At 39.5% G+C, this 20,054-nt stretch overlaps 1 protein-coding gene, 1 long non-coding RNA gene and 1 pseudogene across 4 annotated transcripts; all 3 read left to right on the plus strand.

Moving 5' to 3' along the window:
- Nucleotides 1-1,568: 1,568 nt before the first annotated feature.
- On the plus strand, nucleotides 1,569-4,087 carry LOC126782475 (BTB/POZ domain-containing protein At1g63850-like). The gene is made up of 2 exons (XM_050507728.1): nucleotides 1,569-2,778; nucleotides 3,652-4,087. The coding sequence occupies exons 1-2, from the start codon at nucleotides 1,588-1,590 to the stop codon at nucleotides 3,919-3,921; spliced, it is 1,461 nt and encodes a 486-aa protein (XP_050363685.1). The 5' UTR covers nucleotides 1,569-1,587; the 3' UTR covers nucleotides 3,922-4,087.
- Nucleotides 4,088-10,290: 6,203 nt separating this feature from the next.
- On the plus strand, nucleotides 10,291-12,357 carry LOC126784641 (uncharacterized). Of its 3 annotated transcripts, XR_007670963.1 has the most exons (4): nucleotides 10,291-10,583; nucleotides 10,715-10,902; nucleotides 10,985-11,230; nucleotides 11,860-12,357. It is a non-coding gene; the product is annotated as an uncharacterized LOC126784641 (long non-coding RNA). The 3 variants fall into 3 exon arrangements; XR_007670964.1 differs by having other exon boundaries at nucleotides 10,291-10,902; nucleotides 10,985-11,289; XR_007670962.1 differs by having other exon boundaries at nucleotides 10,291-10,902.
- A 2,399-nt stretch (nucleotides 12,358-14,756) lies between these two features.
- Nucleotides 14,757-19,740, plus strand: LOC126783852 (protein BCCIP homolog; annotated as a pseudogene).
- The last annotated feature ends 314 nt before the right edge of the window (nucleotides 19,741-20,054 follow it).

Below are 20,054 nucleotides of genomic sequence, written 5' to 3' on the forward strand. Positions count from 1 at the left end.
TATAGGGCTTGACTATATATTAAAATAATTCACACATCCTTATGAGAGATTTGAACATATTACCTCAACTTATACGTACTGTAAGAATATGAACTTAATACAAAATAAGTTGCTGAATTAATGAATCATCTACATCTTACTGATAGTGAAACTCGATGGGGGTTAGGGTCATTAAAGAAGAAAGAATAATTTGTCAAAAAAAAAAAGTGAATATTATGAGTCGTAAATAATTACTGCATGGCTCTCCCGTTTGTGCAGGTGGTGCTTGTAGATGTGGAGACAAATGAAAGGGATTTAAACAGTTGGTGGTGTCTGGAGTTTGGAGGGAGGAGCGTAGGAGGAGGGTCCTGCAGCATTGATTATTAACGTGAACAATTCGCAGAGTTGGAGCACCTGACAAGTAATGTGACCATGGAGGAAACTTCTTTAAAGGACTTTATGAGCAATATGCCGCTCTTAAATACGTACAATTTTTCTTCGTTTTATGCCATCCAACACCACATTTTCTCATAGTAAAAGGGATAGTGACTAGTGAGACCATGTAAATGTATTAAGCTCACAGAAAAGGTTGAGATTTGAGATGTTAGTTTTTGAAATGTCACGTATTCTTAATATAATCTGAAAGGAATTAATCGTTACACATTCATCCGAGATGTTTACAATAGAGACATATATGTATACGCACGTATAAACAGTTTACGAACGTATATCTGAGATACGTCTACAACACGTACATCAACATTCTCAACATCAGATATGTACATTAGTAACTAGTAGATGTTACTGCTGGCCTGAACTTTCCTTGAAAACAACAGTCGATCTGATCATTTGGACTCTTAGTTGAACATCTTGGGATGGAACTGTTGATGCGATTTGGACTTTGGAGTAGTTTGTTAACAGTAGAGGTCGGAATGGACCCATGAAACATTAAATTTTAAGACCGATATGTATATTTTTGGACCATTACCTATCTAGGACCCCAATTAAATTTGCTCATATTTCGAGCATATCTGATTTCTCGATGAAGGAGTTTGCTACGTTTACATATGTTACATGCAATGCTTTGATATGGGGAACATGTACAATAGTACGTCACTGCCTCACTGGTTTGCCAAGGCACCATAACATAGGCCTCCCAATCCTCCCATGTGGTTGCTATACCAGGTACTGTATACACCAATCCTTGCTCTTACCCTAGTTTGCCCCTTCGATGGTAACTCTGAAAAATCAGAGTTATGTGAAGGTCTATGGGGTCGGATTCTCTGATCCAGTCGGGTAGTGACTGAAAAGTCATCCGGTGGTCGTGTTGCTCGTTTCGTAGGTAGCACCGGTTGGGACCAACAATGGAGATCTGATGGCCAATATATATTATAATCTTGAAGATGTTACTTACGGTCGTTATATATGTCATTCAGTGATATGCTTTTCACTCAAGAAAGAAAAGTCTGAGTCGCCTAATGATGAGAATTTTAGCTAACGCAGCATACTTTGTCTTTTGGTAACTTTTATAATTCTTATCCGAATGACCACGTGGCACTGGCACTACTTGAGCAAAAAGAAAAACGGAATTTTCCTTCCCACCAAAAAATGAAGACTCCCGAGTCGCCTTCCCAATCGTCGAATCGCCCCAATCCCAATCCACTCCCATCCGATAAACTCGTCACCGGAGCCACCTCCAAGAAGCGCCTACGCGCCGCCGCACTCGCCACCTCCTCCTGCGCTTCCATCATCATCGACTCTCCCAACTCCCACACCGACCTCATCAAACCTGACCCCATCCCCCACGACCCTTCCCTCCCTTCCTTCAACCACCCCGCCTCCGCTGACGTCATCATCCGCCTCTCCCTCGACCCCGCCTCCGACCACTCCCCGGACGACGTCGTCCTCTACCTCCACGCCGCCTGCCTCCGCCGCTGCAAATACTTCGCCGCGCTCTTATCCGACCGCTGGCAGCACCACCACGAAAACGACGCCGTATCCGCCGCCGCCGCGCCGTATCGGATCAATCTCGAGGTCCCGCCGGCGCCGGGAGCCATGGAGGCCCGAATTTCCGTGCTGCGGCTTCTCTACTCCGACGACTTCGCCTCCGAGATCAACACCGCGTCGGCGGCGATCGAGATCCTTCCGGTGGCTCTGGAGCTTCTCTTCGAGGACTGCGTCCGGCGCTGCGTCCGGCTCCTGGAGGCGGTGCCGTGGACGGAGGAGGAAGAGAGCCGCGTCCTCGCCTTGGTGCCTCTTCTGAGTGAAGAAGAATCCAAAGACCTCATAGCTAGGGTTTCAGGGACTAACAACTCCGGCGAGGAAATGCTCTACGGCTTAATCACCTCCGTGATTCACAATCAGAACATGGCGTATGTGAAGGCGTTCGTGGCCAAGCTGCTCCGGGAATTCTCCTCCCGGAGCTCGGCGGAGCGCGTGCTGGAGAGGGCCTTTCAGGGGACCTTCAAGGTGGTGAAGGAGTCGATGGAGGACTACACAAGCCCCGGAGTGAGGGGAGACCACAACGAGACCGAGGCGATACAGAGGCTGAACTTGCATACGGCTATGACCAATGGGAGGCACCTGTTGTGGCTGGTGGAGAGGATGATTGAGCTCAGGGTGGCCGACGCTGCCGTGAGGGAGTGGAGCGAGCAGCCGGCTTTTACTGCGGATTTGCAGAGGGCGTTTAGGGATGATGCGTGGAGGAATATTGTGCCTGGCCTTCCTGGTGTGTTGCTACGCTGCACTGCGAAGCTTGCGAGTGCGATGGCTTCCGGTACCATTTTGGTTGCTGCCCAGGTATCTCTGTTATCTGGTTTTGTTTATATTTTGGCATCACTGAGTTTCGTGGAAATTCATTTTCTAGGTCAATGTGGATGAATGTGATTGATGACTAGGCTGTAGTTGTGATCTAGAAGTAGTTTTGTGCTTCATTATGTCTATGGATTAGTTCACATGGTGGCTTGAATTGGTGTTGGAAGCCACTGTTTTGATCTGTCTCAGTTAGCTTAAGCATCCCACAGTTGTTAAATACATAGCTGGTCAGTATAGGAATTTTACTTTCCCATTCTACTCAATCAATTGCGCAAAGTGATGCCATGTAATTTGCAAATTATTTGAATAGAACTTGTAGGCAGATCTAATCTGTGCTGCTGCTGGTTTTCTTTTGCCATGTGTTCCAAATGTGGAATCCACCATGTGTTTGTTCACATGAAATGTGAATTTTCTTCCAAAGACAGAACCATCAGACACTGTAAATGGCTTAGTAGTACACTGTACACTTGGATTGAGACTTATGTAAATGTCCGGAGTTTTAGATTCTTGTAGGTACACTTTGTTGCATAGTCGAATGTGGAGTGAAAAACTTGGTATTGTGATTTATTGTCAAATAAAAACTTTCTTGCAAGTGCACTTGTAAGTGGCTTCCTGGCTTCCTGCTAAAGGGCTTTTAAATTGTGTTCACTAGTCTACTGGTTACGTTATTTCTTTTCACAGTGCTCTGGACAAACATGTTCCAAATTTATGTCCTGTACTAATGTGTATTGCTATTTGATTGGTAACCCAGGTATGTGTGATAGCTATTAGAGGGTGTTTATAGGTTAAAGGGATGTTTCCTTGTAAGTTCCAGATCAGTATATAATCTAAAAGATGGTTCTATTCTTTGTTTTTCAGGTCCGGAAGAAGCTTGTAAATGATTGGCTTCCAGTTCTGATTGTTTGCAAAGACAATATATCACCTCTGACGCCAAATAACAGACCCTTATACCTGGACCTGGAAGAGACATTCCTCAAAATCATCTCTACACTGCCAATGTTGGATGCACAAGAGTTGTTGCAGCAGTGTCTTGGCTTCTCAACCCGGAACTATGATGATTGCCCTCATTTGGTCATGGCCTTCAATACCTGGTTCCGCCGTGCTGCTCGACCCTCTCAAGGAATCTAGTGTTTAACCTCTTGTTAATATATATGAACCAAGTGCATCTTTGCCCTCTTGTTCTTGTGGATATATTTAAGGTTAGATATTATTAGGCTGTTTCAGACGTTGTGAATATTAACCTATCGTCGTAGACAGCCAAACTCAGCGGTATATAAACCTCAGACTTTTTACACTTTGCACCTCCGGCTGTTTCAGTCTTGCTTTTGATGCTACCTGGTGGCTTTCAAAAATTTAAATGGATTCTTGAAAATATATCATCTCTTCGATAAGTGATTATTTTTTCGGAAGGAAGTTATTGAGCTGTTAATGGTTAGTTGACACAGCTTGCCATTTAAGAGTGCAGATGAATTTCAGAACTTCCCCACTAATCAACTCAAGAAAGCCTAAATGCTTCTGATCATGTTACCGAACTTTAATGTTTTATCCTTTATTTATCCAAATAGTAGATATTTATTTTATATAATTGTTTTCAATTTTTCATCAGCTAACTAAATGGCGCTTGATATATTGGTTTTTCCAGTTCTGTGTACAAAGCTACGAAACTATCTTGTGAATGATGTCATCGCTCAGGAGAGGATCCCAGCATGTACAAGTATCAATGCATGTTTGAAACCTAGAATGCAGAATGAAAATCTGATGTGTTCTTATCTCTTCCGACATAGAATTCTTCCGGGGTTCTCTCGTTATCTCATCAAAGATACATGCTTCTGTGAAGACAAATATCGCAGCTAGCATAGACATCATTGAAACTCCTGACTGTGTTGTACTTGAACTTGGTGACAGAGTTCCAGCTGCTTAGTTGTCTAAATTTACAGAACTGTCAATAAACTTATCTCATTGGAGATAACATATCGGTGATGATTGTGGTGTCAACTTTGGTGTTAACCTCGTTGTGACTTGTGAATGTTTAACATCTCGGTATTTGATCGAGGAGAGAATCTTTCATTCATGTGAAGAACATGTTCTGATTAAAAATGCTTGTGTTGCATGTTGTTGATGCAATAGAAAAGTCGCGAGCAGCCAATGAAGTTTATAGATATATGAACTCTCACCGGCAGAGAACTTGCGAGAAGCTCAAAAAATGGTCAATGGTTTCTTAGGGCTGATGTTGACTGGTTGTATTTATCCAGGGGCGGACCTTTTTTTTTTTCGATAATGAATACTTCATTAAGTGGACCAGCCCGAGAAAAGCCCAGGAAGAAAAAGACTAGCACCAGCATAACAGCTAGGCTACATCCAGGATAGGCACAGCTACATGCAGTAAAAAAAAACAGATTCTTACCAGATCGCCAGACTCAAATTACAGCAACTAGAGGGCAGAGGAGGCCGTCACTTCGTAGAACCATAACCAGGGACGGTGGTGGCTGTGAGGCCCATCGCAAAGGATCCACACATCCATTCTCTATCGCAGCTACTAGATGAGCAACCAGATTAGATTCTCTGGGAATCCATTCCCATTTAATATTACCATCATCAGAGTACTTTGATGATATGATATGTAAATGACCAGATGAGTCCGCCAATCCACTTTCTGCCAATTATGGATCAATTCGTCAACCACCTCACTCGAATCAGATTCCACCACAAAATTCTGAAGATGAAGAGATTCGGTTAGGTCCACACCGGCAAGAATCACCATTGCTTCAGCTTCTGTGATTGATCCGCTAACATCTCAAAAGCTAATCCCCCCAACAACAACACAAGTTGAATCACAGATAATAACATCGATACCAGTCCTCTCTAGAGATCATGACACATCGACATTGATTTTAAAACTTCCAGGACATGGAGGTGTCCAAATGGGAGGGATGCTCAATCTCTTCCCAGAGTACAAAGAAGCAGCAGTAAACTCACTAATCAACGAGATACCAGATCTCATTGTGAAAATGGGGTCAAGTGTTTTCTTTTGGTACACAAAGAGACAACGGTCCTTCCAAATCATCCAACACAAAGAGTTGATCATGGTGAGAAGGTAAGGAATATCCTTCATGTTGCTAGATTGTATGATGTCGAATAACCACCGATCAAAAGTAGTTACTTTTTGCTTGTCAATGATGAAACCCAGCGGAGATGCAAACCATACTCCGTCCACCCATGGGCACAATAGAAGGATATGTTCAAGAGATTCGTCAGCAGTACCACACAAAGGACACACATGGCTAGATAAAATCCTTCTGGAGTGTAGGTGTTGCATTGATGGGGCAGCTCCCACAAGAATTCTCCAGATGAACATGCGAATCTTAGGCAAGGTATTAATTTTCCATACTGCTTTCCATATCTTACTGTCAATGACATGAGAAGTGCTAGTACGGGTCAGTGAATAGGTAGAGTTAAGCTCATGAAGCCAATGGTAGGCAGAAGCAACTGAGAAGTGACCATTCTTGTTTTTTGACCAAAGAAACCTGTCATCACCTCCCTAGACACCAATAGGAATGGATGAGATACGAGCAAGATCAAGTGGGTGGACAAAATGCTCAATTTTCCTTAGACCCATGATCTAGTATTCCAATCAATCAGTGAGCTAACAGATGTAGGGGAGTGATCAGGAATAGGGAAATTAGTACTGATCATGGATATATTGGGAGGAGGGAGCCATGGATCCTTCCAAATGTTAATAGAATTGCCACTGTTGACTTGCCAAAACCCTTCCTTCATAAACACATCCCTTACTTCCAAAAGGCTGGACTAGCCCCGTGAAGCTCTGTAGCCCTTCTTAGCCTCCAAGAAAGAGCACTCAGGAAAATAACGGTCCTTCAAAACACGAACCCACATAGAATCTGGCTCTTGTATGATCCGCCAACATTGTTTAGCAATAAGAGCAAGATTAAACTGTCCCATGTCTCTGAAACCCATTCCACCTTTAGGAAGACACATAAATTCCCAATTTTTCCAGTGTATCTTGTTTCCGGTAGCACTCTCCCCCGACCAAAAATTGCTAATGATGGAATTAATCTCATTACATGTCCCTACTGGAAGTTTAAAGCAACTCATGGGGAATGAAGAAACGGCAGATGCCACTGATTTGATAAGTATCTCTTTTCCAGCCAAAGTAAGATTATTTTGCTTCCAGCCATCTATTTTCTTGTGTATTCTCTCTTTAATAAAAGAAAGAGCCACACGTTTTGATCTACCCCATAAGGAAGGCATTCCCAAATAAATTCCCGGATTGTAAACCTCCTTAAAGCTAAGAAGTTCACCCATTAGGAAGGCCATCTGTCTTGGGTTGTTTGGGGAAAAATAGATGCTAGACTTCTGCCTATTAAACAATTGTCCAGAAGCTGTACAATATTCATTGAGAATCTGTGCTAGACTTATGCAATTCATAAGAGTACCCTTCATGAAAAAAAAAGAGCATCATCTGCAAAGAATAAATGAGAAAGGATAGGACACCCTTTACATAAGTTGACTCCCAACAGAGATTTCTCACTGACCGTTTTTGAGATTTTACAAGAGAGGACTTCACTTACTAATAGGAAAAGGTAAGGGAGAGAGGATCCCCCTGCTTCAATCCCCTTGTAGGCTTAAAGAAAGATCCCGGCTTGCCATTCAATACAATGGAGAAAGAGACAGTCCTTACACAAGACATAACCAACATAATCCATCGAACATCAAAGCCAAAATGAAAAAGTGTAGCCTCCAAAAAATCCCACTCAATCCTATCGTAGGCCTTGTTCATATCGAGTTTAAGACCGAACTCGTGGTTACCACCTTCCCTTTTTAGCTTTAGATAATGATAAGCCTCATGTGCAAGTAGGATGTTATCTTGAATAAGCCGGCCAGGCACAAAGGCATTTTGGTTATCAGAGATGACAGAGGGGAGAATCAACTTCAAGCGATTAGCCTACACCTTGGATAAGATCTTGTAGGAGTTATTACATAGACTAATTGGTTGAAAATGACCAGTCGTTTCCGGGGAGGGAACCTTGGGGATGAGAACAATATGTGTTCTATTTAACTCTTTCAAGCAAGCATTGCCAATGATGAAATCATGAGATGTATGCCAAACCACCTTCTGTACAATATTCCAGTACTTATGATAGAAAAGTCCTGGAAAACCGTCTGGGCCAAGGGCCTTTAGAGCTCCAAGTTGATGAGTAGCAGCACTAATTTCATCAAGAGAGATACTAGCTAATATATCAGAATTCATTCCCGGAGTGACAGAACTAGAAATCTCAGTTAGGGCATGACCCCATGATCTAGAAGAAACAGTAGTAAAAATCTTCTGGAACTGGCTCTCAAACTCACACCGAATTCCATCCTCACCACTGATCAAAATACCCAGATCATTTTGAATCTTCAGAATCTTATTTCTCTGACGTCTCTGAATAGTAGAAAGATGAATATAACCTAGAGTTGGAGTCACCAGATTGCAACCATAGAATTCTAGATCTTTGTTGCCAATACTTCTCCTCCTTAATCCATAGAGTATTAATAGATGACTCAAGCTCCAATTGTCAGTTAGAGCTAGTGGTATGATTGCAAGTTTGGATCTCATCCATTTCCAATAGGCATTCTTTAATGAGTTCCCTGTTACACTTGGGATATTTCTTTTTGCTCTAACTAGAGAAACAAGATGTACACTTCTTTAGATTAAATACCCAATTTGCCATGTTTGAAAGGGCCGGATTATCAGTTCAACAATCTTTAACAATGAGCTCAACATCCATCTCCTCAACCCATGTGGACACAAAACGGAAAGTGGGCTTCCCCTTCCGAATAGTAGGCTTTGTGCTGAAAAGTAAAGGGTTATGATCTAACCCAATACGAGTCAAATGCATGAGAGATGAGTCCGGCCATAGAAGCAGCCAATCTTTATTAACCAGAGATCGATCAAGTCTCTCTTGTAGCGTGATAACTCCATTTTCCTTTTGAGCCCAAGTGTACACTTGGCCCTTGAAACCCATATCTATCAGTTGATCGGCCTCAACAAGTGTTTGTAGATGATTACAACGAGAGGAAGACCAGTAACTACCACCCTCTCGTTCGTGAAGAAACTAAACCTCGTTAAGATCCCCAATGAGTAGCCAACAACCAGTTTTATGAGTAGCATAATCTGCCCATTTCTCCCAGAACTCCAACTTATCCACAAAATATGGAGGACCATAAAGCCAAGAACTACCAACTCCCTGTTCACAATCAGGACCATATAGAATAGAATCAATATGAAACTTAGAATGAGTAATAAAATCAAAATGAAAATCAGATTTCCACCATAAACACAAACCCCCAGCAGTAAAAATCAGATCCACATAGAAAGAATGGTGATAGCCCATGTCAGTTCTGAGATCCTCCATATAATCTCTTTGCTGATGGGTTTCGGATAGGAAGATAACATCAGGATTAAGCGAGATGGTGATCTCTCGCAGAGTGCAAACTGCCAAGTCCTTCCCCATACCTTGGCAGTTCCATGAGAGAAAACTCATATCTTCCTTGCGGCTATAATAGGCCAGCCGCCACCGCCATGGGGTGGGATAGATCCCCCTCTCCAGCAAACTTACAAGATTTGTCCCCCACTACCTCTTGTACTCTAGATACTGCATTCATAATAATCTTCTTACCTCTGAGGGGCGGACCTAAGTACATGAGAGAGTGGACTCAAGTCCACCCATATTTGTGGTGGCAAAAAAAAACCCAGCTATTGGACTTCAAACAAAACAAAATATACTCCTACTTAACGTATTGTTAATCTGCTATACCTTTGTTGTTCTAATTCATTTCCACTATTTCTATTAATTTCTAGTTTTTCCCTTCGTAAATCATATAAAAAACTTAAGAACTCCCATATATTGAATTTGAAATTGCAAATAAATTTTTGTTGGGTTTTCTAACTTGTCCTTGATGTTCAAATATTCTTCAGTTTTTATATTTAATGACTGATTCCCGTTTATTTGAAATTCATATACTCAATATGATTGTAAACTTGTAATTGAGAAAATGTTTTTTGGCCGAAGCCATTTTCCCTAAACCTCATTGTACCCTTCAAACATTCCCTTAAGCCCTTCGTTCTCAAAGCCTTCCTCTCCCAAAACGCTTCCAAATCCCTAACCCAAGACCCTCCTTAAGCGGTGCCGTTTAAGCATTGCTTCTCCAAATCCTCGGATGGTTTTCTCTACTGCGAGGGCCTCAAGGTCCAGGATGTAATGGATGGAAAATTCTACAGTACTGGTGGGTACTGTATACTGGGGTTTTCTAAATATTTCTCACCGTTGGATCGTTAAAATATCCAATGCTCACAAATATTCAAGGAGAAGCGGGTACCGGATGACTTGGTCACCGAATTGTAAAAAAAAAAAAATCCAATAGAGACACAGAGGCTTATTCGAAGAAGTCTTCTTCCTCCCCACGCCAGAGTTAGCTTCCTATAGCTCTCATCATTTCATTTTAATCGAAGAAGAACAGGGATTGGGCAATTTCAGTTTCGCGAAGGTCACCGAACCGAAACCGTTAGTTGTCGTATTCGCTAGCAGGTTTGAGATTCTATTGGCGGCGGGTTGAGATTCTATTGGGAGCGGGTCATTGGTCTTGATCTGTTCATTTCGCGATCGGCATATTTCACAATAGGTAAGCTAACTGCGACAGCAGCGACAGTTTTCTGGTGCGGCAGTGGTGTTGGTGGTTGTGCTATTGGAGGAGTGAAGAAGGTTTTTGTTATATCATTGACGAGCAAGGTAAACACTGGTATTAATAAGTCGTGTAGATCGGGAGCGGTGGTGGTGTAGGTTAGGTCGTAACCCGATTTTGTTTAATTTTGTGGTTTGTTTTGTTTGGAATTGAGTGATAAATTGTCTATTTGATAAAGAAGCAACCAACGACGACGACTTGGACCACGACTCTACGAAGCTGAAGATGGAGAATTTAACGTTTAAGATTGAGAATTCGGATGTTGTAGAGGAGCCTACTCCATCGGTGACGTGAATATTAGTGAAGGAGGGTAGTATACAACCCAGTGGAGCTCATAGTGCTAGATAAGAGCTACTAAAGAGAGAGGTACATTTTCATTGACATTTTGTGTTTATGAATTTCAGCATTATGGATTACTGTCTAATTTGTTGTATAACTTCGATTTTAGGTAGGAGGAAGCTTCCAGTGATGGGGTTAATCATCATATGATCTCGTATTTGTCTCTGATCAACTTTTGTTAAGTGTTTGGTGAATAAGAATCTCTGAAAGCAAGAACTTTTGTTGTATACCTGTGTTGATGTTCATTTTAATCTCTGGTTTTTTTATGCTATTGGTTTTCTCAGGTTGGTTGATTAAAGAACATAGCCGGCCTGGCCAAACATGCCCAAGGAGTTGTTTGACTGGTTATGGATAGGTAGTTCTGTTAGCTCAGTACCTCATTACATCGATCTGTGAAAAGTTTTAATATCTCCTGTAAGTTTTGTTTATGGTTTCACTTTCGGATGACAAAAGCTATTAGTCAGTTATGGTTATCAGATGGAATCACCATGTATATCTATTTTCACATCCTTAAATTCAAAGGGTTTTTAGAAGTACTGTATAGGAAAATACTCAAAATAAACAATTCTAGATCTACATAAGGACTACGAAATCACCTCTGTAAAATCATTTCTTACATGTCCTGGTTTTATTCTGCTGTCAGAACTACTTTCACAATACAATATACAGTTTACAACCTACAGTGATTAATTAGTATCTTTTTTGTTTTTCTAATTTTCTCGAGCATTTTTAGGCTCTATGTTCAGTTGGGTAACCGGGAGCTCTACTAAATCACGTTCTATGTCGACAATGTATTGATATTATTACATGATTAAAGTATTGGGGCTTATATTCCTGAAATCCCTAGGGTTGGACCTTGTAAATGATTAGGCACTTCCCCAATATGTACGGTCCTATGTTGTACCTTGTGCATTAGTGAAATTATCGTTTTATGTAGGAGATATCACTGTCTCATTGGTACTAACACTATTTTCTTGGTTACAGCCAAAGGTTTGGAGATATAGCTTATTGTGCAATCACAGCTGATCAACAAGTAAAAGGTTATGGCACTGAACTGATAAATCACTTAAAACATGATGCATGGGATGTTGTTGGGTGAACCCGACGTATGCAATGGTTCCTCTTGTATATGTTTCGCACAATGATCTAGCTGTGGCTCATTTTTTTAATTCCACTCAGCATGAGTGCTAATTTATTCACCTCTGCATCTTTTTGAAAGATTGTATTGCAGTTTTTGCTCTGCATTTTTCATGGCTTATCTGTATCCAATATCAGCAGCTAAGGTGAGCTATCAATAATTTCTTGGAGGAGATTGCATTACTTGAGCTAACGTGGTTTCACAGCTAGTTCTGGGTGGCATATTGTCTGTTGGGATTGTGAAGCGAAAGGAACGTCTCACTCCTTAAATGATAAACCATTTGTCTTCTGATTTTGTCTTAAAGCCTTTTTTCTTTAGTTTGTACTAGCTTCTTGTAAATGTTCAAATTGTTTGGGAATCAAATTTTTTTGTTTTGTTTATATCAAGAACTCTTCATATACTTGTGTAAGTTTAAAAGCACGTAACATTTATATATTTAAGAATGTTATGTATTTTGTGTATATGTTAATAATTAATCATGATACCTAAAAAGACATAAATCAAACGCGAGAGACATTAAATTAATATCATAAAACCGAGAAGTACTCTTGTAGAGAACATAACATGCTTCTTAGCGATAAATCCACCTAGGAAAGAAGTACGTACACTTATAGAAATGATACATGTATGCTCTTACGCGAGAAGTACCATACTAAAGAAGTACCCTAGTAGAGATGATAAGTGATCATAAGCTAGAGGTACCATACTAGAGACAATGCATCCTCTTAGGCAAGAAGCACCCTAGTTAGTAGATTAGATATATGCTTCTAGGTGAGAAGTACCCTAATAGATACATTTGAAAACGAAGGTGTTGTAAACATCGACAATTTTGTGATAGAGTCTTCGTAGTCGATAAATTTGTTACATTTTCTACAACTTTTTTTTAATGTATATAAGGACAATTGATAAGATATTTTATAATAAATGTTCTATAAGTTGTAATTACAAGACCATGACCATATTTACATGTTCATGCTTATTTTACAAATCTGAAGATGAACGTGTTGTAAAGGACCAAAGGTAGTAAATTTCCATTCATGTAATAGAGTTTTCGGTTGTGTAATTGGGTGATCCTCTTTGTAATTTTCATTATTGACAAAATTATTACATTTTCACATCATTTTTATGAATACGATGACAATCGATAAAAGTTTTTGTAATACATGTCATATAAATTGTAATTACAATGCCACGACCTTAAGTATATGGTCTTAACTCATTTTACAAATTTGAAGACAAATGCGTTGTAAAGGTCGTAAATTTTTACATTTGCACAAAAGAGTCGATTTGTCATCATTCATGTAATAGAGTACTCAAATGTGTAGTTGAGTGATATTCTAAGTTATTACATTTTTCACAATATTATTACGAATACAAGGACAAGTGATAAAAAAAATTGTAATAAATGTAATATAAGTTGTAATTATAAGGTCATGACCATATTTACATGTTCATGACTCATATTACAAATTTGAAAATAAATGTGTTGTAAAGGTAGTAAATTCTCATATTTACACAAAACAGTCCATGAATCCTTATTCATGTAATAGATTGCTCAATTGTGTAATTGGGTGGTATTATTTATTATTACATTTTTCACTACGCTATTATGAATACGAGGAAAATTGATACAATTTTTTGTAATAAATGTTATGTAAGTTGTAATTACAATGTCACGACTATATTTACATGTTCGTAACTCATTTTACAAATTTGAAGACGAATGTGTACTAAATGTGATAATTTTTCATATTTACACAAAAAAGTCTATGTGTCTTCACTCATATAATAGTGTACTCAATTGTGTAAAAATGTTCTAACTATTATATTTACATGATCCACCAATAAATTTTGAGAATTACTATAACTGTGATAATAAATTATTATTTTTGTCTAATTTGATGTAAATAATATATTGATGACCTCTATTATATGTTTTTGGACAAATTTACTAATATGACAACAAATATGTTGTTCAATTTGTAAAAATAAAAATAAAAATTGTCATGTGTTACAAATTTATTGGGTAACCTGATGACCTGTTGTCCAGGTTACAAAGATTAAATAAAAAAGAGAAAAAAAAGAGGGGTACCACATACTGCCCAGTACGGTAGCCTGTCTCTGTAATGGATTCCGTGGAGACGCCCTTTCTACTTTTTACACCCTGCACCAGATCACCAGAAATGTTGAGGCCTATAAGGAGAGGCCTTGAAGGGTTTAAGGTCTTATTGGGTACACCATTAAAGCCAACAAATAACTTCAAGATCTTGGAGCATTTGAGGGGTTTATGCTGTGCTCGTTATATTTTATTTCTTCTGCAAATGTTAGAAGTAATTTGTTTGCATATAGGTAGCACAAAAATCATTTTTGGCGTACATCATAGACACTTGTCATGTGTTTGAAAAAAAAAAACATACCACAAACACAATTCAATTAGAACAGAATGAAAAGAAAGTCGAACATCATAGATACTTTTGATGATTCTACATAAGAATATTCATTTTTAGATAAACATAAGAATATTCATTATATTCATTATCAAGACATTTACCATTATTCCCCATTTTCGAACGATACTTGCGACAAAATTACAAAATCTGAAAGCAGCTGGAAAAATTACATATAGAACAATTCGAGCTGCTTCTAAAAGGATTTATCAATCTGAAATCAAATGAGAAACCTATAGACATCTGATACATAGTATTGAACTTGTTCAGTGATTTGGTAGCATTAAAAAGTGAAGATGCCCCGTAGGCCAACAAGGCATCGAGGATTTCCGAAATCACGTCCATTGACCTTTTCCCAATTTTCTCGTCGCTTGCTAGGGTTGCCTCTGTCTCTACTGTCAAGTGTCAACTGCATACTGCAAAAGTCCTTCAAAAATCACCACCACCAAACTCCCCAGGCACGATTGCCATCCTAATGACTCCATTTGGTTTGAAATGAGTGTTTCTTATAATAATTATATCTGCATGTTAACTTTTCAGGTGATAAATCAGTAAAGAACGATTTGAAAGCCAAGAAGGAACGTTTGGAATCTTCTGAAGATGAAGAGTTTAATGTAAGCAAATACTTCTGGTGCTAACTATTTATTATCCATATCATTAACCAGTTCTTTGTTGAAAGGCTGAAATTCAGTATATAGTATTTCTCTTTTTTTCATTCATTCCGTTTAAACTTGGATTTTTATGAGATTTTGATTCCTAAATTCCTATTTGTATAGAGAAATGTTCAAGTAGATTTTGCGTTCTTTGATCCAAAAGCCGATGACTTTCATGGAGTAAAGACCTTGCTGCAGACGACAATGAAGAGTGGGATTTGAGTGGTTTTGTAGACTTAATATTTTGGAACAGACGACCATTGGGTCTATTGTTAAAATAGAGGATGACGAAGATAATGGAATATTTGGTCTTGTTACCACCCTTAACCTGGGGAGATACAAGGCAAGTAATCTATACTTTCGTGCTCCAGTAATTTAGTTACATCCTTTTCCTATTTATCTGTTGGTTTGTAAGTTATTGGCTATACATAGACTGATGGAGCTTCTTTCGTTCTTAACAGGACTAGAAATAGAGATTAAGAAGCTTCTGTTGAAAGTTTCTCGGAAGGATGTAATAGAGGACATGAGATCACTATTGGGTAAGCATGCAAATAATGTTGGTCTATTGGTCTCTCAACGTGTGACAAACTTACCTCCCCAATGTAATAACCCGAATTTTTTGAGTTTCATTTCTTGTAATGTTTCGTAAATTATTATGCTTAGGAATTTGAGTCAATTAATATTCTACACCTTCTCGTTGTTGTCATTATGAAATGAAAGTGATTTCGGAAATTAAAGGTTGAAAACGTTATATTTCCAGAGACTCAAAGAGTTGACTTTTAATCCAATGCTCATCTCTAAAAATTTTCTTCACGAAAATCGTAGAGTTCGTCGATACGAGTCTGTAGACACGTGGCACGCCTTAATCGGATGTCGCATGTGGAAGTTGTTAGCAACAGAAATTTAGTTTCCGATTTTAGAAAGGTATAAAAGGACTTTTTGGAAACCCTAAAATTATTAATAAAAAAAAGTGAAACCAGACGAAAACGCGACCCCCGACCCCTGTTTTCGCCAGAAATCGTCTCCGGCTCGGAACTTAGCCGTCCGGTCGCCGATCGGAGTGCCACCAGTCCCATTCTCTCCGCCTCTCCATTCCCACTCAATCGAACCACGACCCACAACAAGCAAACCACCGAGTGCGGAGCAGCAAGCTCGGAGGTCACTGTCATCGATTCGTACCTCCGTCTCCGGCGACACAGGAGCTCGAGACCACATTCTTTCCGTTGTTTTCCCACCTCTTGTATATAAATTGGTAATGTATTATTCAAGTCGACTTAGTCGTACTTCAACTCAGTTTTGCTACACTGTTGCTGTAAGATGGTTTCAATATATTTGTGATTATTTTAAAGTTTTAATGGTTTCGAATTTAAATTTTTATCATTCGAAATTTCGGGGCTGTGACATCCAGCTCTTGCCACGTCATTATGAAGGCCTCTTTAACGAAGTCTCTTGGGCTACTGAAGATGAGGTTAGAATTATTAGATTGACAATAAGAAGTATGAGTTTTTTCTGTCTTCCAATCTTCTGGAGATGTTCCTCTTCTTGATTTAGAGTTGTTGTTTCCCTTGTGGGAGCCAACAGAGGAGCTCAAGAAATCCTTTCGGTTAAGTTTTATATACTAGTCACTAATTTTACAAGATAAGCCATTCAAGCATTTATGTGCTTAGTGAACTCTCCCTCATTCTCATCTATGCCTTTCATTTATATTTTCCGTGATGCAAGATACAACAAAACAATGCTAACTAGAAAAGGAAGTAGAATGTGTAATAATCCGAATTTTCGAGTTTAATTTCTTATAATTTCTTGTAAATTATTAGGCGTAGTATTTCGAGTAATTTCACATTTTACACTTTCTCGTTTGTGGTCATTACGAAATGAAAGTGATTTCGGAAATTAAAAGTTGAAAAACGTTATATTTTCAATGGCTCAAGAGTTGACTTTTAATCCATCGCTTATCTTTGAAAACTTCCTTCACGAAAGTCGTAGAGCTCGTCGTTACGCGTTCGTAGACATGCGGCACTCCTTAATCAGACATAGTGTTTGAAAGTTGTTAGCAACATAAGTTTGGTTTTCCGATTTTGGAAAGAGTATAAAAGGGCATTTTTAGAAACCCTAACTTTCCTAAATCAAAAACCCAAAACACAGCTTTTTCCCCCGACCCCGACTCTATCTCAGCCGATCATTCTCCTCCGGCGATATCGTTCCTCCGGCCGCCGTGTTCGACAACGCCGGTGTCGTGGGAACCGCACGGCTGAGCCGCGTCGACCGGTGGTAGTGGCACCCCACCCACTGCCGCATTTCAGCCGCACCTAAGGACGCACAGCTGCGGCTCCGTCGAGCTCGACGTCGCCGGCGAGGTTGGGGCACGAGGCGGTTGTCGCAGGTCCTTCCTCCTCCTTCTAAGTGCTAATTCACCGGCAGATGGGCTCGAATCGAGCTGTTTCACCTCTGATCTTCAACCTTGATCCGGGTTTCTTGCGACGGCGTTTCCGACTATCTCCGGCCAGATTAGAGCTAACTGCAGGTATGGCTATGACCTACTCCTTGTGATCTACTTTTTGATGTTGGAAGTTTTGTGATTTGTTGAAGTTTGTGGTGCGTGTGTCGCCGTCTAGAGCGGCGCGTGGGAGGAGGTACAACGGCATAGAGTGGGTATTAGGCTTTAGAATGGTGGTAGGAAGAAAATTGGTTGGTTTTGATGGTTGTATGTGAAGTCACGCGCGGCTGTCGGAGGGCGGCGTGTGAGCCCCACACACGGCCGTCTAGGGTGATGCATGAACAGTGTTTCGCGAACAATGTTTTAACTGTAACTATTATTATTATGTTTTCTTTTATGCGGGTTGTTTTTTGAAGCACGTTGTTATGCCACTAGGTGACCGACGAAACAAGTGAGAGAATCTTTCTTAGTGTCGTAGAAGTTGCACGCAAGAAAATAAGGTGGTTAAACCTCACTATGACAAGTCTACCCTTGGCAGTGACTTTCATTTATGTTAAGATGCATTTAAGATTAATGAAATGATTTCTCTAGATGGAGTGAATTGTGACGCCGATATAATATAGTGAGTGGTGTATGTGTACAAAAATGGTAAATATAATACATATATATCGTTTGCTATATTACATGCGTTACAGTTTTTATTAATTATGCAATTTTATTGTTTTTGATTAATTGTGGCGGATGAGACCGGAAGGGAAGAAAATGAACATTCCGGTATAATGGAGTATTGGTGTGACTTGTTATATAGTTTTGTGTAAGAGTCGCTTGGTTTTAGTACATAAACATGCGTAGATTGTTATATGGTACGTGGTTTTAACATTGAGTCTTGTTAAAATGTTTTCTGGTCTTCGGATTTGGTGATGACATTTAAATCGGGAACCAAGCCTTGGCCGAGTGTTGGTTACGATCAGTTAGAGCTCTAGTCTGTCTGCCGTTGTATGACAAGAGGAGTAACCAGATGGCCTGCCCGGGTTTCATGAGTACAAATGTTAAAAAAATATTATTTATTACATTTCTTTCGTATGTGATGTATATTTTAATGTCGGTTTACTCATACGGGTTGAAAAACTTACCGGATTTGTGTTTACAATCCCGGTGCACCAAATCGATGGTGTAGGGTCCTGCAGGTGAGAATTAACAGGCTCAGAGAGCTTACACGGAGGATTTTCTGAGGGTTTTCCTCTTCAGCTTTTGGTGATGATCGAGTGAATAGTACATTTCCAATTGTTTTAATACTTGTGTGTATAAATTGGTGATGTATTATTCAAGTTGACTGAGTCATACTTTGAACTCAGTTTTGATAAACTGTTGTTGTAAGATGATTTCAATATATTTGTGATTATTTTAATTTTTCATAGCTTCGAATTCGAATTTTAATCATTTGAATTTCAGAGTCGTGATCATTAAGAGGCAAAAATATATGTAAAGCCAGAAGATGAATTGTTTTCCCAAACGTATCATTTGATATGAATTTCATTATATGCTTTTCACAAAATTTACTAATTGTATTCCCAAACGTATTTCAGCTCAGCACCTGGTCCTTTGAATTTTTTTTGGACACTCCGCAGATTGCACCTCATGAGGCAAGTATAGCTCTTTAATACATTATGCTGCGACTAGTTCATCTCTACAGAAATATGGGAGGGAAATTTTTAAGTTTTCTTGAAGTACTCTGTGAATTGTTTCGTCTAGAGGATTCACAAAGATAGATCGGGAATTTACTAGTATACTCTACAAAAATATTGGAGGGAAAATTTTGAGTTTTCTTGAATTACTATGTGATTTGTTTCGTCTAGAGGATCCGCAAAGATAGATTGGGAGGTTACACATAATACTTGTAATACACACACTCACCAGCATCAATCAGATAGGTGAGCTTTCACCGGTACAGGTAGTAAAGATCATGGCAATACCAAGTTAGACTGAAACTCTCAAAGGAGTAGCATCATCTCTTACACCAGTGTAATCATAGTTATTTCACTGCCTTTGTGACTATAACAACGTGTGCTGTTTTCATTATTACTTCTGCAGCTAAGAAACTATCAGCATACGGGGTTAGTCATGGCTGTCAAAGCAGACAAGATCTTTACATTCCGACAACAGCAGCAATCTTTAATACAGGAACCTTGAATCTCATATTCTCATTGAAAGGTTGAGCAAACTTTTTTCGGTCATTTGCCTTCATCATTGCTCGTAGTAATCACGTTTGTATATTCATCGATCCCCATCTCTGTTTGCAGGTCCCAAATTTTGATTTCCTTTCGCCGGTGCCTGAATAATAGAGGGAGCTAGAGGCAAATGCATATTACAACCTTCACGTGGTGAGGATCTAAGAACCATTCTTTGGTCCCAAATGGTTTCTCCCTCGTAAGGTTCATCGAGAGAAAATGAAATCTCTAATGAAAGTTACAGACATATGGAGCAACGTGTCGTATACCATCATT

Source organism: Argentina anserina, chromosome 2 (genome assembly GCF_933775445.1).
Source record: "Argentina anserina chromosome 2, drPotAnse1.1, whole genome shotgun sequence".
NCBI lineage: Eukaryota > Viridiplantae > Streptophyta > Magnoliopsida > Rosales > Rosaceae > Argentina > Argentina anserina.

Coding starts and splice junctions, on each gene's coding strand:
- LOC126782475 (XM_050507728.1), top strand. CDS start 1,588: ATGAAGACTCCCGAGTCGCCTTCCCAATCGTCGAATCGCCCCAATCCC. Junction 2,779..3,651: donor CCATTTTGGTTGCTGCCCAG/GTATCTCTGTTA, acceptor TTTGTTTTTCAG/GTCCGGAAGAAGCTTGTAAA.